The sequence below is a fragment of the Gopherus flavomarginatus genome, chromosome 2, assembly GCF_025201925.1.
Source record: "Gopherus flavomarginatus isolate rGopFla2 chromosome 2, rGopFla2.mat.asm, whole genome shotgun sequence".
NCBI lineage: Eukaryota > Metazoa > Chordata > Testudines > Testudinidae > Gopherus > Gopherus flavomarginatus.
In genome coordinates, this window is record NC_066618.1 from 268,614,009 (window position 1) to 268,639,799 (window position 25,791).

General features: G+C 38.6%; 1 protein-coding gene across 1 annotated transcript in view; it reads right to left on the bottom strand.

Annotated features, from left to right (window-relative positions):
* Positions 1-6,243: 6,243 nt before the first annotated feature.
* The window catches only part of EIF3E (eukaryotic translation initiation factor 3 subunit E), a 61,681-nt gene continuing 42,133 nt past the window's right edge, over positions 6,244-25,791 (bottom strand). Inside the window, exons 10-13 of the mRNA XM_050941050.1 lie at positions 23,571-23,680; positions 10,114-10,216; positions 8,786-8,920; positions 6,244-6,418 (exon numbers count right to left, since the gene is read on the bottom strand). Coding sequence (XP_050797007.1) covers positions 6,380-6,418; positions 8,786-8,920; positions 10,114-10,216; positions 23,571-23,680 — 387 coding nt within the window. The 3' untranslated portion in view covers positions 6,244-6,379. The remainder of the gene's footprint in view (positions 6,419-8,785; positions 8,921-10,113; positions 10,217-23,570; positions 23,681-25,791) is intronic.

Here is a 25,791-nt window from a genome sequence, read left to right on the forward strand (position 1 = left end):
ATAGGGTTATCTGCACTGTACTCTTATCAGGCGAGTAGTCCCAGACATCTAATAATAATGTTGTGGCCTGATTAAAACCACATCGTCTCCTGTCCTCTAAATATAGCCAGACAATATCTCCAACACAAGATTTTTTTTATGAGATGGAACAACAAAACTGTTCACAAAGGTCATCATAATAGGGAGAATATTTTTAGAGATGAGCAGTTTTCTTCTGCTAGGAAGAAAAATGTTGGCCATTTCCCTGATGCTTACAAAAAAATCCAAATTAATCTCTAGTTTAAAAATGCATTAATTATACAATCACGAATGAAGCAGTGGCTTAGTTTTAATTTTTCGAGGGAAAACTTAAAACCACAAGAAACAATGGGATACAGGAAAAAATAAGAATGGAGAACCCAATCCTGCAAAGCCTTACTCCACTCATAAGCCCTGGTCTACACTACGGGGTTAGGTTGAATTTAGCTGCATTAGGTCAATTTAAAAATGAATGCGTCCACTCAACCAACCCCATTCTGTTGACCTAAAGGGCTCTTAAAATCGACTTCTGTACTCCTCCCCGGTGAAGGGAGTGGCGCTAAAATCAACTTTGCTGGGTCAAATTTGGGGTAGTGCATACGCAAATCAATGGTATTGGCCTCCAGGAGCTATCCTATACTGACCGCTCTAGACAGCACTGTGAACACCGATGCATTAGCCAGGTACACAGTAAAAGCCCCAGGAACTTTTGAATTTCATTTCCTGTTTGGTCAGAGTGGCGAACTCAGCAGCACAGGTGACAATGCAGTCCCCCAACTCTCCCGCTACCATCTCCGTCCCTGAGGTTATTAGATTAGAAGGTGAAAAAAAACCACACTTGTGATAACATGTTTTCTGAGATCATGCAGTCCTCCCACACTGATAGGGCACAACTGAATGCATGGAGGCACTCAGTGGCAGAGGTCAAGAAAGAATTGAGTGCAAAGAGCGGAGGCAGGATGCAATGCTGAGGCTAATGGGGGAGCAAACGGACATGATGAAGCGTCTGTTGGAGCTGCAGAAAAGCCAGCAAGAGCACAGCCCCTTGCTGCATCCACTGTATAACCGCCTACCCTTCTCCCCATGTTCCATAGCCTCCTCCCGAGGCACCCAAGAACGCGTGTGTGTGTGTATGTGGGGAGGGGGGGCAGCGGTCCGGGCACCCAGCCACTCCACTCCAGAGGATGGCTCAAGTAATAGAAGGCTGTCATTCAAAGAGTTTGATATTTAGTGTGGCTACAATAAGCAATGTGACCTTGTTCTTCCCTCCTCCCCCACCCAGACTGCTCTGTCATCTCATTTTTTTAATTAATAAAGAATGAATGCATGGTTTCAAAACAATAGTTACTTTATTTCAAAGGTTGGTTTACAGGGAATTAAAATCAACAAGGGGGCGGGTTTGCATCAAGGAGAAACAGACACAACTGTCACACCATAGCCTGGCCAGTCATGAAACTGGTTTTCAAAGCCTCTCTGATGTGCAGTGTGCCTTTCTGTGCTCTTCTAATCACCCTGGCGTCTGGCACAAAATGATTGTCTGCCACTGCTTTCACGGAGGGAGGGACAACTGACCACATGTACCCAAAACCACCCACGACAATGTTTTTGCCCTATCAGGCATTGGGAGCTTAACCCAGAATTCCAATGGGCAGCGAAGACAGTGAGAACTGCGGAATAGCTACCCACAATGCACCGCTCCATATGTCAATGCTAGCCACAGTAGTGAGGATGCACTCTGCCGAATTAATGCACTTAGAGTTGACATACGCAATTGACTGTATAAAATCGTTTTCTAAAAATCAATTTCTATAAAATCAACTTAATTTTGGAGTGTAGACATACCCTAAGACGTGTGGGATCAGGCTCTGATTTTATCATAGGCCTGAATTTTATAAGCAGTTCTGCATAGGTGAACTTTTGTGCCTGTGAGAAACTGCTTGCATGATTAGGTGCCCTATTGAATAGTCTTTGTCAGCAATTGGCAACCTTTCAGAAGTGGTGTGCAGAGTCTTCCTTTATCCACTCCAATTTAAGGTTTCGTGTGCTGGTAATACATTTTAATGTTTTTAGAAGGTCTCTTTCTATAAGTCTATAATATATAACTAAACTATTGTTGTATGTAAAGTAAATAATGTTTTAAAAATGTTTAAGAAACTTAATTTAAAATTAAATTAAAATGCAGAACCCCCCAGACCGATGGTCAGGACCCAGGCAGTGTGAGTGCCACTGAAAATCAGCTTGCGTGCTGCCTTTGGCACTCGTGCCATAGGCTGCCTACCCCTGGTCTTTGTTCTGTACCAAGGTCATTGACACAAGCTTATTACTAGTAGGAGTAACAAGGCCTGAAGAAATCACCTCTCCTCCCACTCATACATGCTCACTCACACAAATTCCAAACTACACACACCACAGCTTTAAAATTGTCATATGTAAATTGAGAACTTTTCTTACAAAAACCACCTACTAGATATTGATTTATTTCTTTTTTTATCTACTAAGATCGGAATGATTTTTCCCTCTGCATCTTTGGTATCGTCTGTGAGCACCAGATACAAGTTTGCCAATTTTCTCTCTAGGCGCAGGTGTACTAGCAGTTCAGTGGAGGTTTGTATCCCAGCCCTATCAACTTAGCAACTACGGACGTGCTCTAAACAAGAGCAAGAATTACTCAAGAATCAGCATCTCTAGTATGGTATTGATATCATGTGACCAGAACAACTTTTCTAGCTCAGCATGTGAATATACTTAGGTTGGCATAAATTCACCCTTTCCTGTTACATGGGCTGCTTCTGTAAGGCCACATCAGTAATCAGTTTAATAAGGTGTCTATTCACCTATACAGTTATTTTAATACTGTATTACTGCAATAAAAGTATGTATACATATATTGTCTCCTCTTCTGCAGAACAATATGATCTGACAAGAATATGACTAGCAACATGTGCTTTGAGATTCTTATATATAAGGTGTTTTCATAGTGAAATACTATATGGGACTTCAAGACCCTGTCTTTATCCCACTCCTCCAGGGTCCATGGCTTCTAAAACTCTGCGATAGACTCTGTAGAAGATACCTCTCCCAGATCACATTCTTATTCCTCTATCTTCCTGTTTTCACTCGTGCCTCCTCTTGTGTCTCAGTAAAGCAGATTACTTTGGTTCATCAAGAAGATATTTTTAAATGTTCCAAATGATGTGATCACAAAGGCAGGGGAGAAGGCTGTATACTAATATAACCCAGGTAGTATGGCTCTCTATCCCTTCTTTTAGTTGACAGTCCACCTAAAGCGACTTGTGTCTGTGGTAACCCTGAGCTACTGAACCTATTTTTTTAGCTCAGGAACTATAAGCTCATACTTTTACTTCCAGAAGTCCTGATTAAATGTCTGCTGCAGCCAACCCTCCCAGGGCATATAGGTCCCACTTGTAACCATCATTCCTGGATCACATAGTGGCAGCAGGGATTGAAACCATGCATGACATCTAGATTGAAAAGCAGGTGACTCTGCTGCCTGAGCTAAAGCTCAACAGTTGCAGCAGACAAGCTTCTTTATGTGATCTAGTCACCAGAAGGTGACAGAACCACACTATTTGCTTGGATTACATTAAGCACATTTTAGTTAAATTTGTAGAGATCTCCATGTCTTTCACTTCCTCAGGCATCATCAGAAAAGGGACAACCCCGTGTCCATTACTGAAGAAAAAATCAGGAATAGGCCCCAGAGAAAAATGTTTACATCTCATCAAAAAACAATAAAGAACAGAAATTATGCACACAAACACTGGTTTCAACTACCAATATTTGATTCCTAATGAAGACAGGATGTTCAACTGTTTACTCTTCAGCCATCTGAAATTTCCACTAAGCTTACAGGTAGAATACGGCAGCAATGGATTTGGGTAGAAGAGGTGTCTCCTGAAAAGGTCTGCTTTAGGCAGATGTACATATGACTAGCAAGAAAGGGATCAGAAGCAAAGAACAGCCTTATTATACAAGCAGGAGGTAAGACTGGCAATTGGGGAAAGAGCAGGAACTAAGTAGATCAGTGGTGGGCAACCTGCAGACAGTGGGCCACATGCAGCTGATCAGGGTAATCTGATTGCAAGCTGCGAGACATTTTACTGATGTTGACCGTCCGCAGGCACGGCCCCCCCGCAGCTCCCAGTGGCCACGGTTCACCGTTCCCAGCCAACACGGGCTGTGAGAAGCAGCAGCCAGCATGTCCTTGCAGCCCACAGCTTCCATTGGCCGGGAATGGCAAACCGCAGCCACTGGGAGCTATGGAGGAAGCGTGCCTGCAGTCAATATCAGCAAAATGTCTCGCAGTCTGCAATCAGATTACCCTGATGAGCTGCAGGTTGCCCACCACTGAAGTAGAGGGTCCATGCAGCAAGCATAGGCTAATGAGATGGCTCAAAGTCTTTCACAGAGGTCACAGATTCCGTGACCTCTGGTGCAGCTGACCACACTGTCGCTTGAGCAGCACCAATAGGGACCCAGGTGGCGACCCTTGCCCCTCACCGCCGAGGAACTAAGATTTAGTCAGGGATATTTATAGTACAAGTCATGGACAGGTCACAGGCCATTAATTTTTGTTTATTACCCGTGACTTTTAATAAAAATACCCATGACTAAATTGCAGCCTTACTAATGAGTATATCACTTTGCTTTGCTCACTAGCTACTCTCTGAATGAGTCAATTTATGATTTTGATATTTGATGCTCTCAATGGGCAGGTCCCAGACTTTCCCTTCTATGGTCATGACCTCCAGAGACAATTCCAAGGGATAAATGAGTTCAAAAACATGGATGAGATTAGCAACACATCAAAAATTCTGGAAATTGAGGTAGAGGAGCGTAAAAACATATCTGGCAATACTAAAATGTTTTATGAATATAAGTTTTGCCAAATTGTTTTGCCCCAAAACTAGAAATTTTCAGAAAACATCCAAATACTTTGGCATATTTGAAATGAAATATATTTATTTCAAAACAAATTGTTTGAGAAATTGCCTTCAGTTTTAACAATTCAAAAATATTTGAAAAAATGCTTGAAACCAAAATGAAATGTTTTGTTTTGAAATTTCTGTTCAATCTGAAATAATTTTTTTAATTCATCAAAATTAAAAAAAATTCAATTTGACCCAAAACATTTTTTTTCATTTTTTTAGAATGGCCAATGAACTTATCTATATTTGCACAGCTCTAACATAGATCATTTTGCATTTACATGATCTAAGACTGATACTATTCACAAGCATATAAAGAAATCTAGATAGTCAAGCCATGCATATGGAAAGCTGAAAGTATGAAAATCATATCCAACGCAGAGAAGAAGGGTAGAGCAGAAGAAAACAGAAGATGACTCTAAGCTGAGGCAGCTATAAAAGCATTCCAAGAGATAATAGCTCCCTTCCCCTCACACACACCAAGAGGCCAAACTGGTATTGCTATGAAGAGGGACAATAGGTGAGGAGACAGAAAACGTATTATTTGCTTCAAGTGGTGCTTACTCTCCCTCTTCAGAGCTGAAAGATTCTGTTCTTTCTTCATAGTAGAAGCTACAGCAAATGTACAGGATTCAGCACATCACATACTCAGGAAGTAAGACGACAGAGCAAAGTGGGTAGAGTTTTATGTTTACATTGGGAAGTATGATAGTAGTCTTCCCTCCTCCTTCCAGGTAGGTAGAATTATAGAACAATGCTGCTTTTATTCTAGAAGGCAGAAGAGGGCTGATATTCTAGCTTTTAATTACTCTTAGAAGTATTACTAAATTTAACTCAAATCCAGTTCCATAATCCTCCGTAAGTTTCACTGTACCTTCCTATATAATACTAAACCTCAGTTGACATTCTACCGAAAGGTGTCATGGCAGGTATGGAATATAGGCAACATACTCTAGAGTTGTCCAACAGTTTGTACCATTCAGGAACGTGCTTTTAACATTCTCTTGTCTTGGACTCATAATCCATAGTTCTATCTGCTGATGTGACCATTTGCAATATACAAAGAAATAAATAACTAGAAATAGAATTCCCATGTTTCCAAACAAAGATGGATGCAAAAATATATTTGATCTTATACCAAGTGGAACTTGAAGCCTAAGGTAGTCAACATTTAAATTTTAATTTAAAAATCTAGAGAACTGAACTATATTGTAGCAAATTTGATCTTGCAGCAATTTTTTTAAATATGTAACTACTCAAATTATAAAGCTACAAAGACAGTCAAAAGTACTCAATTTTATTCAACTCATTATGTATTGCAAATTCCCAGAATTAGCTCTTTGAGAAAAGGTACATAATATATTTATCTTCTCCACTCAAATGAAAATTTCATATCCCCCCTCAGAACTGTTTCAGTAGAAGCCAGAGTCTTGAGTAGCCCAGTTAGGTGCCTAAAAATATATAAAAAAAAAATTAAGAATCAGCAGGGAAAGAGAAAGCCGTTTGTTTACATGAGCCACTGAAATGTGAACAACATATACTATGTTGTTATTTGTAATAACTTTTAAAAATAACCTATTCATAAAGTTAGATGGCTGCTTCTGTAAATACCACCGAACAGGAATCAGTTTAATAATTAGTCGTCAAGTCATAATACATGGATAAATGAACTGCTTAAACATTTATCAGCATCACAGTATTTAATAGTGATTCACTTCTCCATACAATATTTTAAGAGTTGAAGTAAACCTGTTGTGACATTCTTGTTCTATTAACAAAGTTACATTGCCAAAGATTTTTCCTTGGCTCAGAAAGGCAGGAAATGGAAAGTGTTTTTGAACAGTCCTGAAGTGTCTTAAAATACCAAATAATTTGGCACTATTTACAAAATTGTGTTACTTTACCTTTACACGATTTTCTACATTATTAAACAAATGTACCTTAGTTTGTCAGAATGGTCCCTTCAGTATACTTTCAGCCTTAGTGACAAATGCCAATTAAAATTTAAATATTTTGTATTTTTTTTAGTTTTAGTAGGAATTTTACAAAAATCTGTTTATCTATGGGTTTTCTCCAGAACATAACCATATCATGTAGGAACATCCTAAGTAAACTAAAATCAATATAGCATGATCCCTGGTGGACCTCATCGAGTCTTCTGCTTTTCTCTCTTCCATCAACATAAGAGGCTTGGGAGCACAGACACTGGCTTCCTCCTTTCCCCAGGGATGCTCAAGGAAGTTTTTGGAAAACGTAGGGGACAATTTCCTGGTGCAAGTGCTGGAGGAACCAACTAGGGGCAGAACTCTTCTTGACCTGCTGCTTACAAACCGGGAAGAATTAGTAGTGGAAGCAAAAGTGGATGGGAACCTGGTGGGCAGTGACCATGAGATGGTCAAGGATCCTGACACAAGGAAGATAGGAGAGCAGCAGAATATGGACCCTGGACTTCAGAAAAGCAGACTGACTCCCTCAGGAAATTGATGGGCAGGATCCTTTGGTAGAATAACATGAGGGGAAAGGTAGCAGATGAAAGAACAAGGAGTATTGGTCTCAAGCTGCAGTGGGGAGAAGGAGGGATAGGTTGGATATTAGGAAAAACTTTTTCACTAGGAGAGTGGTGAAGCACTGGAATGGGTTACCTAGGGAGGTAGTAAAATCTCCTTCCTTAGAGGCTTTTGAAGTCAGGCTTGACAAAGCCTTGGCTAGGATGATTTGGTTGGGGATTGGTCCTGCTTTGAGCAGAGCACTGGACTAGATGACCTGTTGAGGTCCTTTCCAACCCTGATATTCTATGATTGTAACCCCCCACTCAGTCCCAGGCCTCACCTTTACACCACCCCTTCCTCCAAGGCCTCACACCTGCCAACTGACTGCAGTGGCTGGGAGGTGCTGGAAGGGAGGAGGAGTTGATCGGCGGAGCCACTGGCAGGAGGCAGGGAGGGGAGAATGGGAAGAAAGCTGGCTGCCGGTGGATGTTAGGCACCCGCTACAATTTCCACGTTTTAACGTCAGTCTCATTTTTTCTTCAGGTGCATGGTTGCCCACAGATTAAGCGAGATTTGTATTCCAACCATATCAATTTAGGGTATGTCTATAAACTGCAGTCTGACACCTGTGGCTGGCCTTCAACAGCTGACTTTCCCTCCCACCTTGTAAGATCCTAGAGCACAGGCTCCAACCCGAGTCTGGACTTCTATACCGCAAATAAGCAGATCCCTAGCCTGAGCCCGAGTCAGCTAGCATGGGCCAGCCGTGGATTTTTAATTGTAGTGTAGACATACCTTGAGTGACTAAAGTGTCCACCAAGCAAAAGCAGGAGTTACTAAAGAATTGGCATCTCCAGTATGGTAGCAAATAGTATCACACAACCAGGATGACCTTGCTATTTAAGTTAGCATAAATGCACCCATGTTAGATAGATGCTTCTGTAATGCCACTTCAGGAATCAATTTAATGAATTGCCTATTCCCCTATAAAGTACAAGAGGGCGCTGTTAAATGAGGACGAGAACCAAAACAGAGAATGGAAAGAGGGATATGGAATTATGTGAGGGGTGAAAGGAAGAGCTAGAAGAATAAAGTAGGGATAGAAGAGATGAAAGAAAGCAGGAACTATTGCCCACTTGTAAACTCATGGCAACAAAATAAATTCTTTTGAATTTAATTCCAGTGCCACAGAGCAGTTAAAAATGTCCCGGAGGGAGTGAGAAGCAAAGATTATACAGTGTGTGTTTAGTAGCAATAACAAAAGTCTGTAGTCTTCTCTCCAAGTTAAATGAGGGTATGGAAATACAGACACATGCAACTGATACTTACCTCAGCCCTACTGCTTTGGTTCAATTTTTTCTCAGTGTTCATAGCCAGCATCTGACTCCGGAAAGACAGGCTTTTGGTCTTTTCTATCACTTGTTGGTAGGGTGAGACCGCATTGTTACCCATAACTACATGGCCCTAGAAATTAAATGGAAAAAAACAGCTCATGAGGGATCATACTTTAATTTACCAAATATGCAAAAACATTTAACCACTCCAAAGTGATAAGAAATGCCAAAATTAAGGTTGTACACAACTAACTCTGCCCCAACGCATAAATGTTCAAGTGGAAAGTATTCCTCAGATCCAAAGCAGTCTTCATACAATTGTCTAAATCATTTTTTTGTTCTCGTATACTTACACTAGAGAGTTGTACAATTCACTGCTTATGTAGGCCAAGTTCATTGCACACATCAGATACTACTTACACCATTCCATTCTACCCACAAGCTCTTTTGTCCCACTCTCACCCATCCCCCTCTATTTCAGAGCTGCTGGCATGGGAGTAGATGTATGTAGGGAGGGAGAAATGGAGAGTGCGTCCCTTCCATGGAGAGAAGGGTTTGCAAGGAGTCGCCAAAATAGAAGGAAATAAGGAGGTAGACAAAAAGAGCTCTGGGCCAGCTTTTCAAATCCTCAGCACCCATCATAATTGTGACCGGATTATCAAAAGACCTCAGCTCCCACTTAGGCACCCAAAGAATGGCCAGATTTTCAAAATCACTCAGCATCCAGAAGCTTCTTAGTGGGATTGTGACATCAAAGACAAATGAGTCTATCAGACTGACTTGAGCGGAAATCAGCTTTTCCTGTTTTTACCAAAAAATCAAAAGGGCTTGATACCCATTGATATCAAATTCTGGAACTGATCAGATATGTTTTACACAAATTATCACATTACAACAGATAAACAGAGAAACATCATTAAGTGCAGGACCTCACTTCACTTAATAACTATTTTAAAATTTCACTCATAGTCCAATTAACTGTAAAGGATTAAACAATATTATACCCACAGAGGCTTGTATCTAAGATTACCAAAAAAAGTATGATTTACAACTGAAACTATGTAACTTTAACCATACCATGACAGACAGGCTTAACTTCTGCTGTCAAAATAGTATTAATGACCTTTATACCTATTACAACAACAGCTATCTGTGCAGTGCCAAAATGGGGTAAAGGAAGAACACTATACTTCAGAATCAACAGAATAAAAAATATGTGAAGATATATTAGTATTACAAATACTGCTAGTAACTAGTAAGGAAGAAAATTAGGATTAAACAAACCAAGCTGGACTCTTCTACACAATGAAGTACAAAACTTACCAATTTTGAATCTAACTTGGCATCCAGTCTTGCATTTCGAATTAGATTGACAATCCATCGTTCAGCTTCTTCAGGGGTCATATTTAGTTTATCTGCCAGCATACTGATGAAAGGGAAAAAAAAAACTGCTCTCAAAAGACAGAAAAAATTATCACCTCTCATGTTACAGTGTAATACTTGTCATGTCAAGCACCGTGAGTCACTTAATAGTGATCAGGTAAGCTGATAATTTCAGTAACAACAAGAAGGTGCAAATTAGCTAAAACGTTTATCATGTGCTAAAGTGTGTGTTTTGGGAAGCACGTTTTCATTTGACTTTGAAATAATTTCATATACCACAGGTTTTGAAATAGGATTGTAGTCATAACTTTCTACAGCATGCACAAGAAATTACACAAAATCTAAGCAGGCATATACTCAACCAGACGCAAGCACAGTCCTATGGATTAAACTATACTATTTTACATGTCTGTCTCTAGATAATTAATTTTCAGCATACTGGCATGCTATCTAAGATTTTTTATTTTTACGCGGACACCAACTGGATCCAATTTATGAAATAGTGTGGAATATATTATTGTGTAGAACTAAGAAATGCTAGAACAGATTTTTTTTTTAAAAAACTTTTAGCCATGCATCTTCTTCTCAATGGCACAAAAGTTAGAACAGATCAAAGGCTGAATTTGCACCAGCTGCCTATGGCCCCAAAGAGCCTTCTTAGCAGCTGGGGACTGCTATAGACTAGGGATGTTCTGGCCTTATTGTTATGCCAGTTGCAGGGGAGGGGTAGTGTAGGAGCTACAGCAAGTCTATGGCATATAAGCAACCTGCTACCAGTTAAATCAGTTTTGCGGCAACTCTGTCCCATAGAATGATCCAAACACACCTAAGAAGATGGTTCATAGTATGTAAAACTAATCACCAAATTATAGCCATGTTCTTAATGAAAAGAGCCTCTTCTTCAGGAGCCGATCAGCACACAGTAGCCAAGAGTGTGAACCTGAACAATCTGAAAACCTTGATTGGCTTGTGAGGTTTCTGGTTGACAGCAATCAAATACTGCATATGACAGAGTGTGCACGATGCAAAAATAATCTAAACAGTAAGTTCAATAAAAATACAGAAATGCCTACCACCAACCCTGCCTTCTCAAAGACATAAAATAATGATTTTTAACCGATTAAGATATATGCAAGGCTAAGCCTTCTTGTTTTATGGTTCCCTCACTCATACCATTCAGGACACAGTCAGTTGCACTCAGTTGCAGGACTAGAAATAGATACACAGGAAAAATTTATAGCAGACTGCCCCATACAACCAACTCAACACTTACTGAAATGCTACAATTACTGCTATCACATTCACTGTAAGTTGAAAGCCCCTAAGTTTGATGCTTTAGAACCCGAGAATGATACGTGCTATATTAAATAATTTAATATACTATTCAAAATCTAATTTTACATTTCACACGCTTAGTCATCCAAATGTCATTTCATAAATGGAAAAGGTTCAATGTTGATGAACAGTTACAAAATTTTATTATATCATGACTATATATTCCAGAAACCAAAGGTATTAAATAAGATTAGGCGCCTAAGCAATCTCACCACAACATAAAACGGCAACTAACACTATAAAGAGACCATCTGAGCTGCTTTTCCTTTTCTTGAAGGCTGCCTGGATTTAAATACAGTTTAGATAATTGGTTCAGGGAAGTGTTTCACATTAACTCAATTAGCAATAAAGCACCACACAGCTGGCAGTTCACTTTGATGTGCTGTGTCATGACACTTGTTCCTGAACTTCAGAGGGTTTCTGATATAGAAGATTTGTGACAATTACATCACCCTCATGAGGATGATACACTTTATGCCCAGATTTCTTGCAATTTCTCATTCTTCAAGGAAAAACACCAGTGGGGATGTGTGTCATTTTATTTAATGGAACAGGCGCTGTTTTGACCAGCCATAATTCCTACAGCTGGTGTTTCCTGTGGCTTTCCAATAAACCCCCTGCATTTCCTGCTGGAGCTTGACTCATTTTGAAGGTTTATAAATCTCATGCTTCTATCAGTTTCCAGACTTGGCTAATGTCTGTTGCTTTTACCTGATGCTTCTGACCTAAAAGCGAATGGTAACAAAGTTATGGAACAGGGACCCTCCTTGTTGTTTTATCACTTCCTGTTGCAAGCAATTCATCTTTTAATTGCCAAAAGAGTAATCAGTAACTTTTTATGCAAGACAGTTAATAGAACTCACACTAAACATATTAATTTAAGCACAAAAGAAAGACAAACATGATGGCATTCACTTTTGACATGCAGTGTTTACAAAACTTAAGAGAGTAAAATATGCAGTGTATTAAGTAACTTACTTTGGGCCTCTGTAATATAATCCATTATTTAAAAAAAAGCTTCTGCTGTGGAACAGATCATCAATTCACACTGACTAGGTATCTGCAATGCAGATTACCAAATAGTTCAAGTCAGCAAATAACTAAAATAAAATGTCACGGATAATGCATCACAAATAACTTTTTCTTTTTTGTAAGTACTTGGATGGACATACTGTAGCATAGTTTAACAGTTAGTGACATTTAGCAATGAAACCTCACTATAGCTCCTATTCTGCAGACTGGAAATAACTATTAAAAATGGTACCACCACTCTAACCGCTTTTTAGCAAAGATCTAATAACAAATAGAATTTAAAAGATTGTACTGCATAAGGCCCTGATTCAGGAAAGCACTTAACTTTAAGCACATGCTGAAGTCTTTTCCTGAATCATGATTTATATGGCAAGCAAACTGTGTGTACTTATTGTAATACAAGTTTCCTTATAAGGTCTCTTCTAGTCTTGGAATGACTATTTCTTTGGAATCTCAGTTACTGTCCTAATAGAGCAAGCAAACAACCACACTTCAATGAAATCAGGATATCTGTGCTTAAAAATAAAAAACAAAACACACTTCAGACCTTATCTACTACAATTTGACACTGTTCTTTTAAGGGACCAGTGCTCTTAACATGTGCTAGCTATCTCAGGTTTTTCTATAGCTCCCATATGCATAGTATTTAAGCTATAATTTGCATTTTGCAATTCATACAATAGGTGGATTTTGCAAAAATACTGAAACAAAAACCTTTTTAAATTTGTCACTATCCAGCCTTACCCTGCTCTTAAGTGCTGGTGTCAATAGTAGTCAAAGGAAGTGGTTTAAGGCACATAATATTGTACATTTTCCAATTTTTAAACATAACACACCAAATAGTCAAAAAATATTTTAAGACAAGCTCTGAGAGATTTTCCAGTATCTTAATGACACCTTAATATTTACATTCTTCAGGTAAGGTCCAGGCTTTTCAATGGAGTCTCCTGATTGATGATACATTCTGTCTGTAGATGGTTTTACTCAGAGCAGGTGTTGTCTATCTAAAGTAGGCTTACCTGCCAAAGGTCCAAAACAAGATTTTTTTTTGACTTAATGGCTCAATGCTGTTCTTACACTTTTTATTTGAGACATTTACAAAATATATCTGATATTGTCTTTTTGTTGTTTAAATATATTTGAAGGTCACATTTGAAAATTAAAGGTCAAAATGATATGTTCTTTTGAAGCCTGCTCCTAAATGCAAAAAGTTCTCTTTAAAACACTAGCTTCAAAGTGTGCGTTAATGAGGAACATGCAGAAAAAGTTTCCTTCAAAAAATGAAATGTATATGATTACAAATCAACATTTATATTTGATTTTCCATTAACTGCGTTATGATAATAGAAAATGCATCTGACTGCAGAACGGCTGCCAAAAACATCTAATTAGTCCAAGTCATTTTTAAGCTTTATATCACATTGCACTTCTAACCTTGTCCACAGGCATTTTACATTGAGTATTTTCAAATGTGATGTAAATTTGTAGTTAATATTCTAGTTTACAGCTTTGCTGGCATCTGGCTCAGCAGCCTCTAAGAGAAAACGATTTACAAGTTGCTCCTAAATAAATGTCTCAAGAAATCATAGTAAGTTAAACTCAGTGTTCTTAAAACATGCATACAATTCAAGCAAACAAGAAAATTTGCTAACAAAACCATAAGTTCAAACTGAATTTTTATTTAATAATTTCTTAAGCCAAAAGCACAGAATTCCTGCACAGTGGGCACACCTCAGCAGCAGTTGCAAATGCTCATTGTAAAAGGAGTGATTACTGTGAAAGATTAAGCATATTTTTAAACGTAAACTTGAAAATTAAGATTAGCAAAAGAGGTCGGTTTTATGGCTTTCCTGAATGCATGGCAAGAGCAAATAATTTAAATGGTAACTGCAGAGAATAAAGGTGAAATGAAACTAAACTATGACAGCAATACACCTTGCTCAATAGAAGTGCCTAGAGATTCAAAGGGGGTATTTTTCCTGATGTGATCAACTGAATTAATTCACGATTATACAGCTCTCTCTGCTCTAATAAAGAGCAGAACTGGACTGAAGGTGGGTTCTAGGTTACCATTTTTACAAGTGCCCACTAGTTGAAAGTGCTAATAAAGTTATTATAGTAAGTAACCTAATATTTAGGAAACAAATTTATATTCTCTGTATCTTTTGCATTTCACACAAAAAAAATTTTAAACTTGTGCATCTCTCTAGCTAAAACAGCTTCAAGATCATTTTGGCTAATTCAAGCATCTTACAACCTCACCTCCATTTTGTTCATTTTACACTGAAGGCTTTCCCCCTATTTAAACAGTTTACAGAATTCCAGATATAGAATGAAGGATTCAAGATATTTAAAATACACAGATCAATTGAAACAGGTTTCTTTGCATGAAGTTTATAGTGGGGAGTGGGGCCTGAAGAGAAAATGGGGGACTAAATCACTAGTATTCAGCTCCTCTGCTAAATAAAGACAGACGTTTTAAACTAACTCACTCACATTCTGAATTAATTTAATCCATTGTTCACCATTAGGCACCATGACTGCAGGATGATTTAGGAAGTAAAATTTAAGTTACAACTAACAAAGTAATTGCATCCTTTGGAATTATCAGCTGCCCAACAGATGTAAATAATAGTTAATTTTTTAAGCAAGGCATCTATTTGTGTCTAACATATGGAAAAAACAGATTTTCCACTAATTGTTTTCAAATTTGTTCTGTATAATTAAGCAATACTATCAGCAATGTGGTGCGGGTAAGCAGTTCTCATGTCCAGGAACAGCACTGGGATTCACTTGGAGTCATCGTCCTTGGACTATAAAATAAAGCAGTCAGCCTTTCAATAAAATAACTCTTAGCTGACCAATCTACGGAACTAGAGTGTCTGCCATACATGAAACACTTACATATTTCTGTAAGAAGCCCACATCCAGTTTTATTATGCTGTATGCAGAGTTGAGATTTGGGCTTCAACTAACAAATGATCACCTACCGAACAAAGTAGTGACTACCTGGGTTAATGCGTGACAAGGACAGCCATGTCCAGACTCCAAAATAAAAAAATGAGTAGACCCAATTAGTCCATCTCCACCAGCCAATAAAGGCTGCCTGCCACCATAACAAAAATGATCTTTCCTAGTTGAATTCTGGAAGTTTCTCACTCTTAAAAATATACTTGAAGACTAGTATTTTGCTATCTTAAGAATGAGAAACTTTCATATATATATTTATTACAGATATACATCACAACCAATATAAAAAACTTAAGACTCATCTACTCACATCAAGCAGAGTCAACCACTAGCTTGTTAACTACAAGCTCAGTTTTGGTAGTATTCTACTCAATATAGGTTTTTATACAAAGCTCATCACAGTATTTGAACAACTTCCAATAGTGCATTAACAACGTGACAACATGTCACGTTTGTTCCTTCATCCCCTTCTTGAGGGGGAGAAGTATGCGCAGTGGAGCATCATGTTTTGGTAGAGATTTAGGAAGTTATTTTTTAAATACATCTATTGCTGTGTATTTGTTAGAGAAGACAGTCAAAGAAACGTGTCTTGCACTTGGAGTGGAAAGTGGTGAGGTTTGTGATGGTCCTCAGTTTTCGGGTGAGTTCATTTTACAGTCTCAAAGCAGCCAAAGAAAGTTCTGTCTCCTGCAAAGATGAGCTTTACTCTTCTAGAGCGCTCCACTGTGTTACAGAAACCATGGCTTTCATCCCAGAGTTTATGGTGACCTTTTGGATATCCTGGGCCTGAGCCATGAGGCATTTTTAAGACCTTGAACTTGATTTCCTAAATGCTGAAGACTTCGTGCCCAGGAAATCCAGCCAAGAGATGACATAGGCATGAATGATTAAAGACAGGTCTGCCAGGATAGGAAGGAGTCTCTTGGCCAACTGAGAATGACTGAAAGCATTACTCATGGATGCTGCCATGTAAGAGCTTAATGTCAGCAAGAGATCCAAGAGTACATCTGAACTACAAACCAAACTGACTAATGTATGTGTACCTTTAACCAAAGGAGACCAATTATCCATCTAAATTCTTCTGCCCACCATAACCTCTATCTTGCCTGGATTCAGCTTCAACCAGCTGTTCTTCACCAATGAGCTGATCTTGTCCAAGCTCTGATCCATCTTGGTGGCAGAGGCATGGTCATATATGTAGGCTTGGAAGGATTAGATTTTTATCGATACAGGTCAGTAAACTTCAATTTCATTGCCATACACAAAGCGATGAAAAAAATATTTCCATCCATAATTGAAATTTAGACAGGCAAAGAAAGTAAAGTGCTACTTGAGAACTTACTAGTTTGATTTAAGGATGTTTACACTCTGATACGTGATGCTGACGATGATTATTGCTTTATTGTTATAAAGCTTTAACTTTCTAAATCTCAAAAATCCAGTTCTGTCAAGTTCATTACTATGTGGAAAAGGACTGGTAAAGCTGTTCTCAGCTGTATGTTGTGGCACTTGAGTCTATGTCAGTAGTTGTCAAACTTTTGTACTGGTGGCCCCTTTCACAGAAAACCTCTGAGAGAGACCCCTCCTTATCAATTAAAAACACTTTTTAATTTATTTGAACACCATTATAAATGCTGGATGCAAAGCAGGGTTTAGGGAGGAGGCTGACAACTTGCAAACCCCAATGTAATAACCTCGCAACCCCCTGAGGGGTCCCAACCCCCAGTCTGAGAACCCCTGGTCTATGTCATCTGCCAAGTTCATCTAGTGGCTACATGTAGATACTGAAGAGAGAATTGACCCTTGAAAGGTCCAGAGGTAGAGGTGCAATTTCCAGTCACTAGCCATTGGGTACGCCTTCCAGCACTTAAAACACTTTAGCACACTTCCCTGGATCCCTGCCACCTCTCAGGTGAGAAAACAATAGCTCATGATCAGTGTCAAATGCCGCAGAAGGTCCAAGAGGATGAGAACGGATGTTTGCCCTCTTATCTGCTGACAAGAGGCGATCATTCATCAGTGCCTCTAAAACAGTTTCAGTTCCATATCTTGGTCAGAATTCAGATTGTATCAGGTCTAAACTGTTATCTTCAATCAGTTGAACTTGTAGTTAAGACTGGCTATCTTTTCAATACGCTTGCTCAGGTTTGACACTGGGCGGCAATTGGCTAGAATAAACGTATTCAGAGTGGGTTTCTTCAATGTTGGTTGGACTATAGTGTGTTTGAAGGGGAAAGGGAAGATTCCTTAACTCACTGATGCACTGGGTATTTTGGTCAGGAGTGGCACTAGCGTGGTACTACACTTTACAGAAGACATTTCTTTTGCTTTTCCAAATTAAAAAAGTGGCATATGAAGAATGAACCCTTTAAAATGTGAATATATAAGAGAACATAAATGTCAGATTAAATATGACCAGCATATATCGTAAACCGTAAGAACATAGCCTAAGAATGGCCATACTGGGTCAGACCAAAGGTCCATCCAGCCCAGTATCCTGTCTACTGACAGTGGCCAATGCTAGATGCCCCAGAGGGAATGAAGCTAACATTATCTCCATATGACTCATGATCATTATCCCCACATGACTCATGATTTCACAAACCTCTATCATATCCCCCCTTAGTCTCTTTTCCAAGCTGAAAAGTCCTGGCCTCTTTAATCTCTCCTCACATGGGACCCATTCCAAACCTCTAATCATTTTAGTTGTCCTTCTCTGAACTTTTTCTAACATCAGTATACCTGTTTTGAGATGAGGAGAACACATCTGTACGCAGTATTCAAGATGGGGGTGTACTATGGATTTATATAAGAGCAATAAGATATTCTCCATCTTATTCTCTATCGCTTTTTTAATTACTCCTAACATCCTGTTTGCTTTTTTGACTGCTGCTGCACACTGTGTGGATGTCTTCAGAGAACTATCCACAATGACTCCAAGATCTCTTTCCTGATTAGTTGTAGCTAAATTAGCCCCCATCATATTGTATGTATAGTTGGGGTTATTTTTTCCAGCGTGCATTACTTTACATTTATCCACATTAAATTTCATTTGCCATTTTGTTGCCTAACCACTTAGTTCTGCGCGATCTTTTTGAAGTTCTTCACAGTCTGATTTGGTCTTAACTACCTTGAGCAGTTTGGTATCATCTGCAAACTTTGCCACCTCACTGTTTACCCCTTTCTCCAGATCATTTATGAATAAATTGAATAGGATTGGTCCTAGGACTGACTCTTGGGGAACACCCCTAGTTAACCCTCTCCATTCTGAAAATTTACCATTATTCTTATCCTTTGGTTCCCTGTCTTTTAATCAGTCCTCAATCCATGAAAGGATCTCCCCTCTTATTCCATGACAACTTAATTTACATAAGAGCCTTTGGTGAGAGACCTTTTCAAAGGCTTTCTGGAAATCTAAGTACACTATGTCCACTGGATCCCCCTTATCCACGTTTGTTGACACCTTCAAAGAACTCTAACAGATTAGTAAGACACAATTTCCCTTTAGAGAAACCATGTTGACTTTTGCTCAACAATTTATGTTCCTCTATGTGCTTGCATTTCGTCCTGAGGTGACATGTACCCAGTCAATATGAGTTCTTTATTTTGATAGCCTTTAGCATTTCCCTTAGCATTTCATCGTCACTATCTCTGTCCTGGTCAGGTGGTTGATAATAGATCCCTACTGTTATACTCTTATTAAAGCATGGAATTACTATCTATAGAGATTCTATGGAACATGTGGATTCATTTAAGATTTTTACCTCATTTGATTCTACATTTTCTCCTCTCTCGGTTTTCACACCTCAACTGCTAGAACAGGGCCCCATCCTCCCTGATTAAACTAACCTTGTTATCTCTAGCTTGCTTGCATATATATACCTGCCCCTGGAAATTTCCACTACTCGCATCTGACAAAGTGGGTATTCACCCACGAAAGCTCATGCTCCAAAACGTCTGTTAGTCTGTAAGGTGCCACAGGATTCTTTGCTGCTTTTACATTTTCTTTCATATACAGTGCCACTTCCCGCTCACCCCCTACACACACAACCTGTTCTGTCCTTCCAATATATTTTGTACCACCGAATGATTGTGTCCCATTGATTGTTCCCACTCCACCCGGTTTCTGTGATGCCTATTATATCAATATTCTCCTTTAACAGGAGGCACTCTAGTTCACTCATCTTATTATTTAGACTTCTAGCATTTGTGTACAAACACTTTAAAAACTTGTCACTGTTTATTTGTCTGCCCTTTTCTGATGTGTCAGATTCTTTTTTATGTGACTGTTTCTCGTCTGATCTGGCCCACACTTTATCCTCTTCCATCCTCTCCTCCTGACTAAAACCTAGAGAATCTCTATCAATAGACTCTCCTCTAAGAGAAGTCTCTGTCCAATCCACATGCTCCTCTGCAGCAATCGGCTTTCCCTCCATCTCTTAGTTTAAAAACTGCTCTGCAACCTTTTTAATGTTAAGTGCCAGCAGTCTACATCCACTTTGGTTTAGGTGGAGCCCATCCTTCTTGTATAGGCTCCCTCTATCCCAAAAGTTTCCCCAGTTCCTAATAAATCTAATCCTCTCCTCTCTACACCATCGTCTCATCCATGCCTTGAGACTCTGAAGCTCTGCCTGCCTCCCTGGCCCTGCACGTGGAGCTGGAAGCATTTCTGAGAATGCTACCATAGAGGTCCTGGATTTCAGTCTCTTTCCTAGCAGCCTAAATTTGGCTTCCAGGATGTCTCTCCTACCCTTCTCTATGTCGTTGGTACCTACATGTACCATGGCCACCTGCTCTTCCCCAGCATTACACATAAGTCTATCTAGATGCCTCGAGAGATCTGCAACCTTCGCACCAGGCAGGCAAGTCACCATACAGTTCTCCCGGTCATCATAAACCCAGCTATCTATGTTTCTAATGATCGCATCTCCCATTACTAACATTTGCCTTTTCCTAATGACTGGAGTTCCCTCCCCCGGAGAGGTAACGTCAGTACGAGAAGATACCTCAGCATCATCTGGAAGGAGGGTCCAAAGTAATGGAAGGTTTCCCTCTGCTCCCATTGACTGCTCTGTTTCCCTGAGTCCTTCATCCTCCTTAACAGTGCAAGGGCTGTTTGACTGGAGGTGGGACAAATCTACAGTGTCCCGGAAAGCCTCATCAACACACCTCTCTGCCTCCGTTAGCTCCTCCAGTTCCGCCACCCTGGCCTCCAAAGCCCGTACGTGGTCTCTGAGGGCCAGGAGCTCCTTGCACCGAATGCACATATACGCCACCTGCCCACAGGGCAGATAATCATTCATGTTACACTGAGAGCAATAAACAGGATAGCCCCCACTCTGCTGCTGGGCTTCTGCCTGCATTCTCTCCTACAGCTAACTGATTCATCAAGTGAAATCTTCAGCTTCTTTTACACACGATTGACCAACAGTTAAATCCTTTTTATAAACATAAATATTAAAATATTATGCTAAATAAAATGTCCAAAAGAGTATCTTTAATAAGAAGAGACTCTTTAGTCCCTGAACTTTGAGCTAACTTGATCCTACTAATAATCATTAATATTTAGATATAACTAGCCTCTCTAAAGTCATCAAGAGAACTCAACCTCTCTTGATGACTTTGTATTTCTTAAAATCCGGAACTTTTACACTACTGAAAATTTGTAGGAAGTAGCAGAGCCCCATAAATTATCCTGTATTTCCTAGGAGCTAACCCTGTACTTTACAAGCAGCTATTTTATTTATTTTTTCACGAGGGAATTTTGAGCACTCATTAAAAACTTTTATACTACTACATTATCCATTACTGATGTAAAAACACTGAAACAAGTAAAACAAAAATCGTAACTTGATACATAGCATCTAGTGCTGTTTGACAGCATTACAACTTTGCAATTAATATGCAACATTAAGTAGGGCTGAATAATGTGTGTTTTATATGGATACCTTAGTCAGATTGAATAAAGTCTTTAACAGAGTGTGATGAAAGTTTAAAATTAAGAATGACAAGATTAGTGAGGATGCTATTATTTTCATTTGTCGATAAATTAGGCATAAGAATTTTAAAGGCAACAATTATTTGGTAAATATGAATTCCAGACATTTAAAAACACTTTCAAAATCAGTTTATGAAGACAAATTATGTTGAATAATGAATAATAGGTCATGAAAAGCATTTAGGGAGAGACTGCTGGAATAAAAGTTACTTTTTGTCTGGGTATCTACTATAACTACAAGAACAGGAAAATCAACTTTTTGCTGACTTCATAACATACTAAAGAGTCTTTTGCCAATTCTATCTCTGTTGAAGTTAAACATCTTAATTGTTTCTTTAACAAAGTGACGCAAAGGGATGCAGAAGCATATTTTCAGATAAGTGCTTAAATACCACTTTCATATTCTGACTTATCTACAGTTGAGAATTCTTCCAAGTTTCATTTTAGAGCTGCTTTTACATTTCAGAAACACATGATAGATCTCAAAGTAGTCAGCTTCACTAGCATTGTACCACTACATTAATAGTTTCTGGCAAATATTTCTCTAATAAACTGATTTTTAATTTAATCCTGAAAATATGCTACATAAAAAATACTTGCTAGAATATATTTTGATGAAAATCTGAATCTTATCTAAACTCCATCAGTCTATGGATGTTTGTCCACTAGTATATATAGTTCCAATTTCCATCACTGGTGATGGGAATTACATGATATTCAAAGATAGAGACTACTGGTAACATCAAACAGAACTCAATGTTTCTTTTTAAATCTCCGCCCACCACCCCTTCCCCAAAACACCACCACTACCACAACTGTTCAAAAGCCTTAGACTACAGAGGATTTTAAAATGGTTATGAGGTACATGGTTAAGTTCCAACTACACAACAACTTAACCATACTGGCCATGACCTGGTTACAACTATGTCTAACCGCAGCCTTCTACCTCAACAGTAGTTGGATAGTAAACCAGGACCTGAAATTAGACTCAAACCAGCAAGTGTGTGCTAGAGATACTAGTATCACTTGAGACCCTCAAGGGAGGTTATACAATTGATATATGTAATGCTGCTGATAGTGGCAAGAGGATTTAGTGATTGTGTTCATAAACTCCAGCAGCTCAGTGCTACAATCTACTTGGCAATATACTACTCAAAACAGAACTGTGCTGGAATAAACAGAAGTTACCTTGGTTATAACAGAGTATAGGAAATATAGTTCTCAGGTATTACTGCCTCAAAGCCAATTACTACTCAAAACAGAACTGTGCTGGAATAAACAGAAGTTACCTTGGTTATAACAGAGTATAGGAAATATAGTTCTCAGGTATTACTACCTCAAAGCCAAAAACAGCGATTCCATTAGATGAACTAATAAAAAGCTAGGCACAGTGTGTATGTAGATAGGGAAGTGAAGACAGTCATCAGTAGGTCAAATAGTGTGTGTATTTCTCCAAGACTTCTATGGCGATGCTAAGAAGCAAAGCTTCATTAGGATCTGGCAAATTAGAAGTTGCCTACTGGGCATGCTCAGCAGTTCCCCTCACCCTCCAACATCAATCCCTGCCCCTCCCAGAATAAACTGAGTAAAAAGGCTACTCCACATGTAGCTAGAACTCTAAGTTTTAAAAACTTTATCTAAAAAAAAATACAAAGAACGTGCAGCTTTCATATAGTGACTTTCATATCAAATTTGTTCCAGTAACGAGTAAAAGTTGGTTTCAGCTGCCAGCCCTACCAGTTCAACATGGGCTCTGAAAGCTTCAATACTTCCCCAAAAAATTATTTACCTTTAGGTAGAGACCAGCTTTATAGAAGAGTTTTTCAAAAAAAGATAAATGCATGTAAAAACAGGGAATTATAAATATTTAAACAAACGCAAAACCTATTACAAACTACAAGTGAATCTTTCCATTTGTATTTATGTTAGACAATGCTTTTCCTTTTCTCTGACAATGGTGGACTCTTATTGGAGCACAAACAACCCTCAATTGCCTAAAACATAAATTAAAGGGTTAAATTTTAAAAAAGTTCATTATTGCATGTGTTTATGGTTTTCTTACCTAATGCTGATACATTGATGAATACGACAGAAAGTCTCAAATATAAAAAGACGAGCATTCTCAATGAAGTCTTCAAGACACGCCACCAAGAAAAAGTCATTCACAAGCACCTGTAAAAACAGGTGAAAGAGAATAATGATAGAAACAATATCTAAAGTAAACATACTCATGCAGACAATAAGTAAAACCAGTGATTAGTGTCTTCTGAAGTAGTTTCTGGAATATCTTCAAACATACCCAGAGCTTTACAGATTAACACAAATTTTCAGAACATAATCTGCTAAAACCCAATTATCCTATCTGTTGTATATATGCAATTTTTATCCAAGTTTCATCCAATAAGAGGATGATTAGTCCTCCAATTCTCAATATTTTATTAAAAGCTCTCTACAGCACTAAAACCAATACATTTATTTTCTCTTCCTCACTCCAAGATTTCCCACTTCCACTTTTGCAATTCTGGGAAAGTATTAAGTGGACAGTGACCTCAACAATTCTGCTAATGTGCATGCCAAAACAGACTATAGCTCATTCTACCACAGCTATATTGACTCTAGTGCCATCAAGAGGAAGTTCACAATTGCATGAATACAATATTCCCTTCTCTACTAACCCACAACCCCAGTAATTACATGAGCCTTAGATTTTTCATCAGATAATTATGGTAATGGGTTAAATTTGTAACCAAAGGAATTTTCATCCCACCCATGTAGCAACACTGAAATTAAAGTACATTGTTTCAGGAGTTATAACCTCTACTCACAAATCAGATTACTCTGTAGAGCAAATGAAGTTATTCTGTAGCTAAATATTAAAATTACTAATACCAACTTTGGAGGAAACAAGGTAAAATAAGAACATATCGTTACAGAATCTGTATCCATTTCTCTTAACTTAAAATATTTAGAACTATGCTGTTCTACAGCAGCCAAGGTTTCAGAACTGTGGACTCAATCACAGATGATTCATTACAATGATCTCTCTAATCTATGAATCATCTGCTTCATTTATTTCTACAGACAAAATATAAAATTTATGTTTGTGCAATAACCTTAGCAGATACATATGTGAAAATATGCCACATACTACGTAGCACAAAAATTACACACACATAACGTGCTAAATACTAATATCTACACATTAAACAAGTGGAAAAGCAAAGCAAATCACCTATCAATAGTGAAGATCTATTTCACAGTTCAATTTTAGCAAATAGCTACAAATCCCAAAAGAATACAAAATTTAATTACCATGCGTGACAGGGTGCTGAGCAGCAAGGCTGCAGAATCAGCCCGCTGCCACACTAGTGAGATTTTTTTGGCTCCTGAGGACCGCGTTATATCAGGGTAGAGGTGTAAAAAACATCAATGGTTTCAGAACCCAAGGTCTCTGGCTGACTTTATCTGAGCCTAGAAGACACAGGAGCCAGGAGGGCCAGCTGTTGTCTGTTACATCTGGTATACTTGAGTCATATGACTCAGAGCTTTACAGCATGGACATTGCAAATTTATGAACTTTGCTTATCCCTTAGGTAAAAATGACAGTCTTTACCGGTGAAAAAAGCCCACAACCTCCTCTCTCTGCAGTCACCACAGATTTCTGATCATGCTCAGTAATACACTTCTTCCTGAAAATCCCACCTGAGAATGCATTACTTGTGTGGTTGACATCATCTAAGACCTTTCTCCTATCAGAGATGCTGTTTATAAATTGCAAAATGCACTGGGCTAGAAAATGCATTATCAATATTTTAACGAGCATTACACATGAGTCTTCCTTTATTGTTTGCAAGGTCAGCTGTATTTAAAAATGTTAGTTAGCTGTAGTTAATTACACAATTATCTCTGTCCAAACTCAAGGTTAAAAAAAAAAAAATCACATTTTCTAATACAAAGCATGTTCCATATATAGACAAGGCTTGAGTGGAATCTTTGTTCTATTCGTATGTTCTCTTCCCTTCACATGTCAAGGTCAGTGCTGTTTTGCTCCTGTCATAAACAGATAGCTAAGGGTTAATGTCTCTTTCACCTGAAGCACCTGACCAGAGGACCAATCAGGAAACCGGATTTTTTCAACTTTGGGTGGAGGGAATTTTGTGTCTGAGTCTTTGTTGTCTGTCTGCCTGCTTTCTCTGAGCTTTGGAGAAGTAGTTTCTAAGTGTATGGACAAAGAGATCAGATAGTAAGTTATATGGTTTCTTTTCTTTGGTATTTGCATGAAT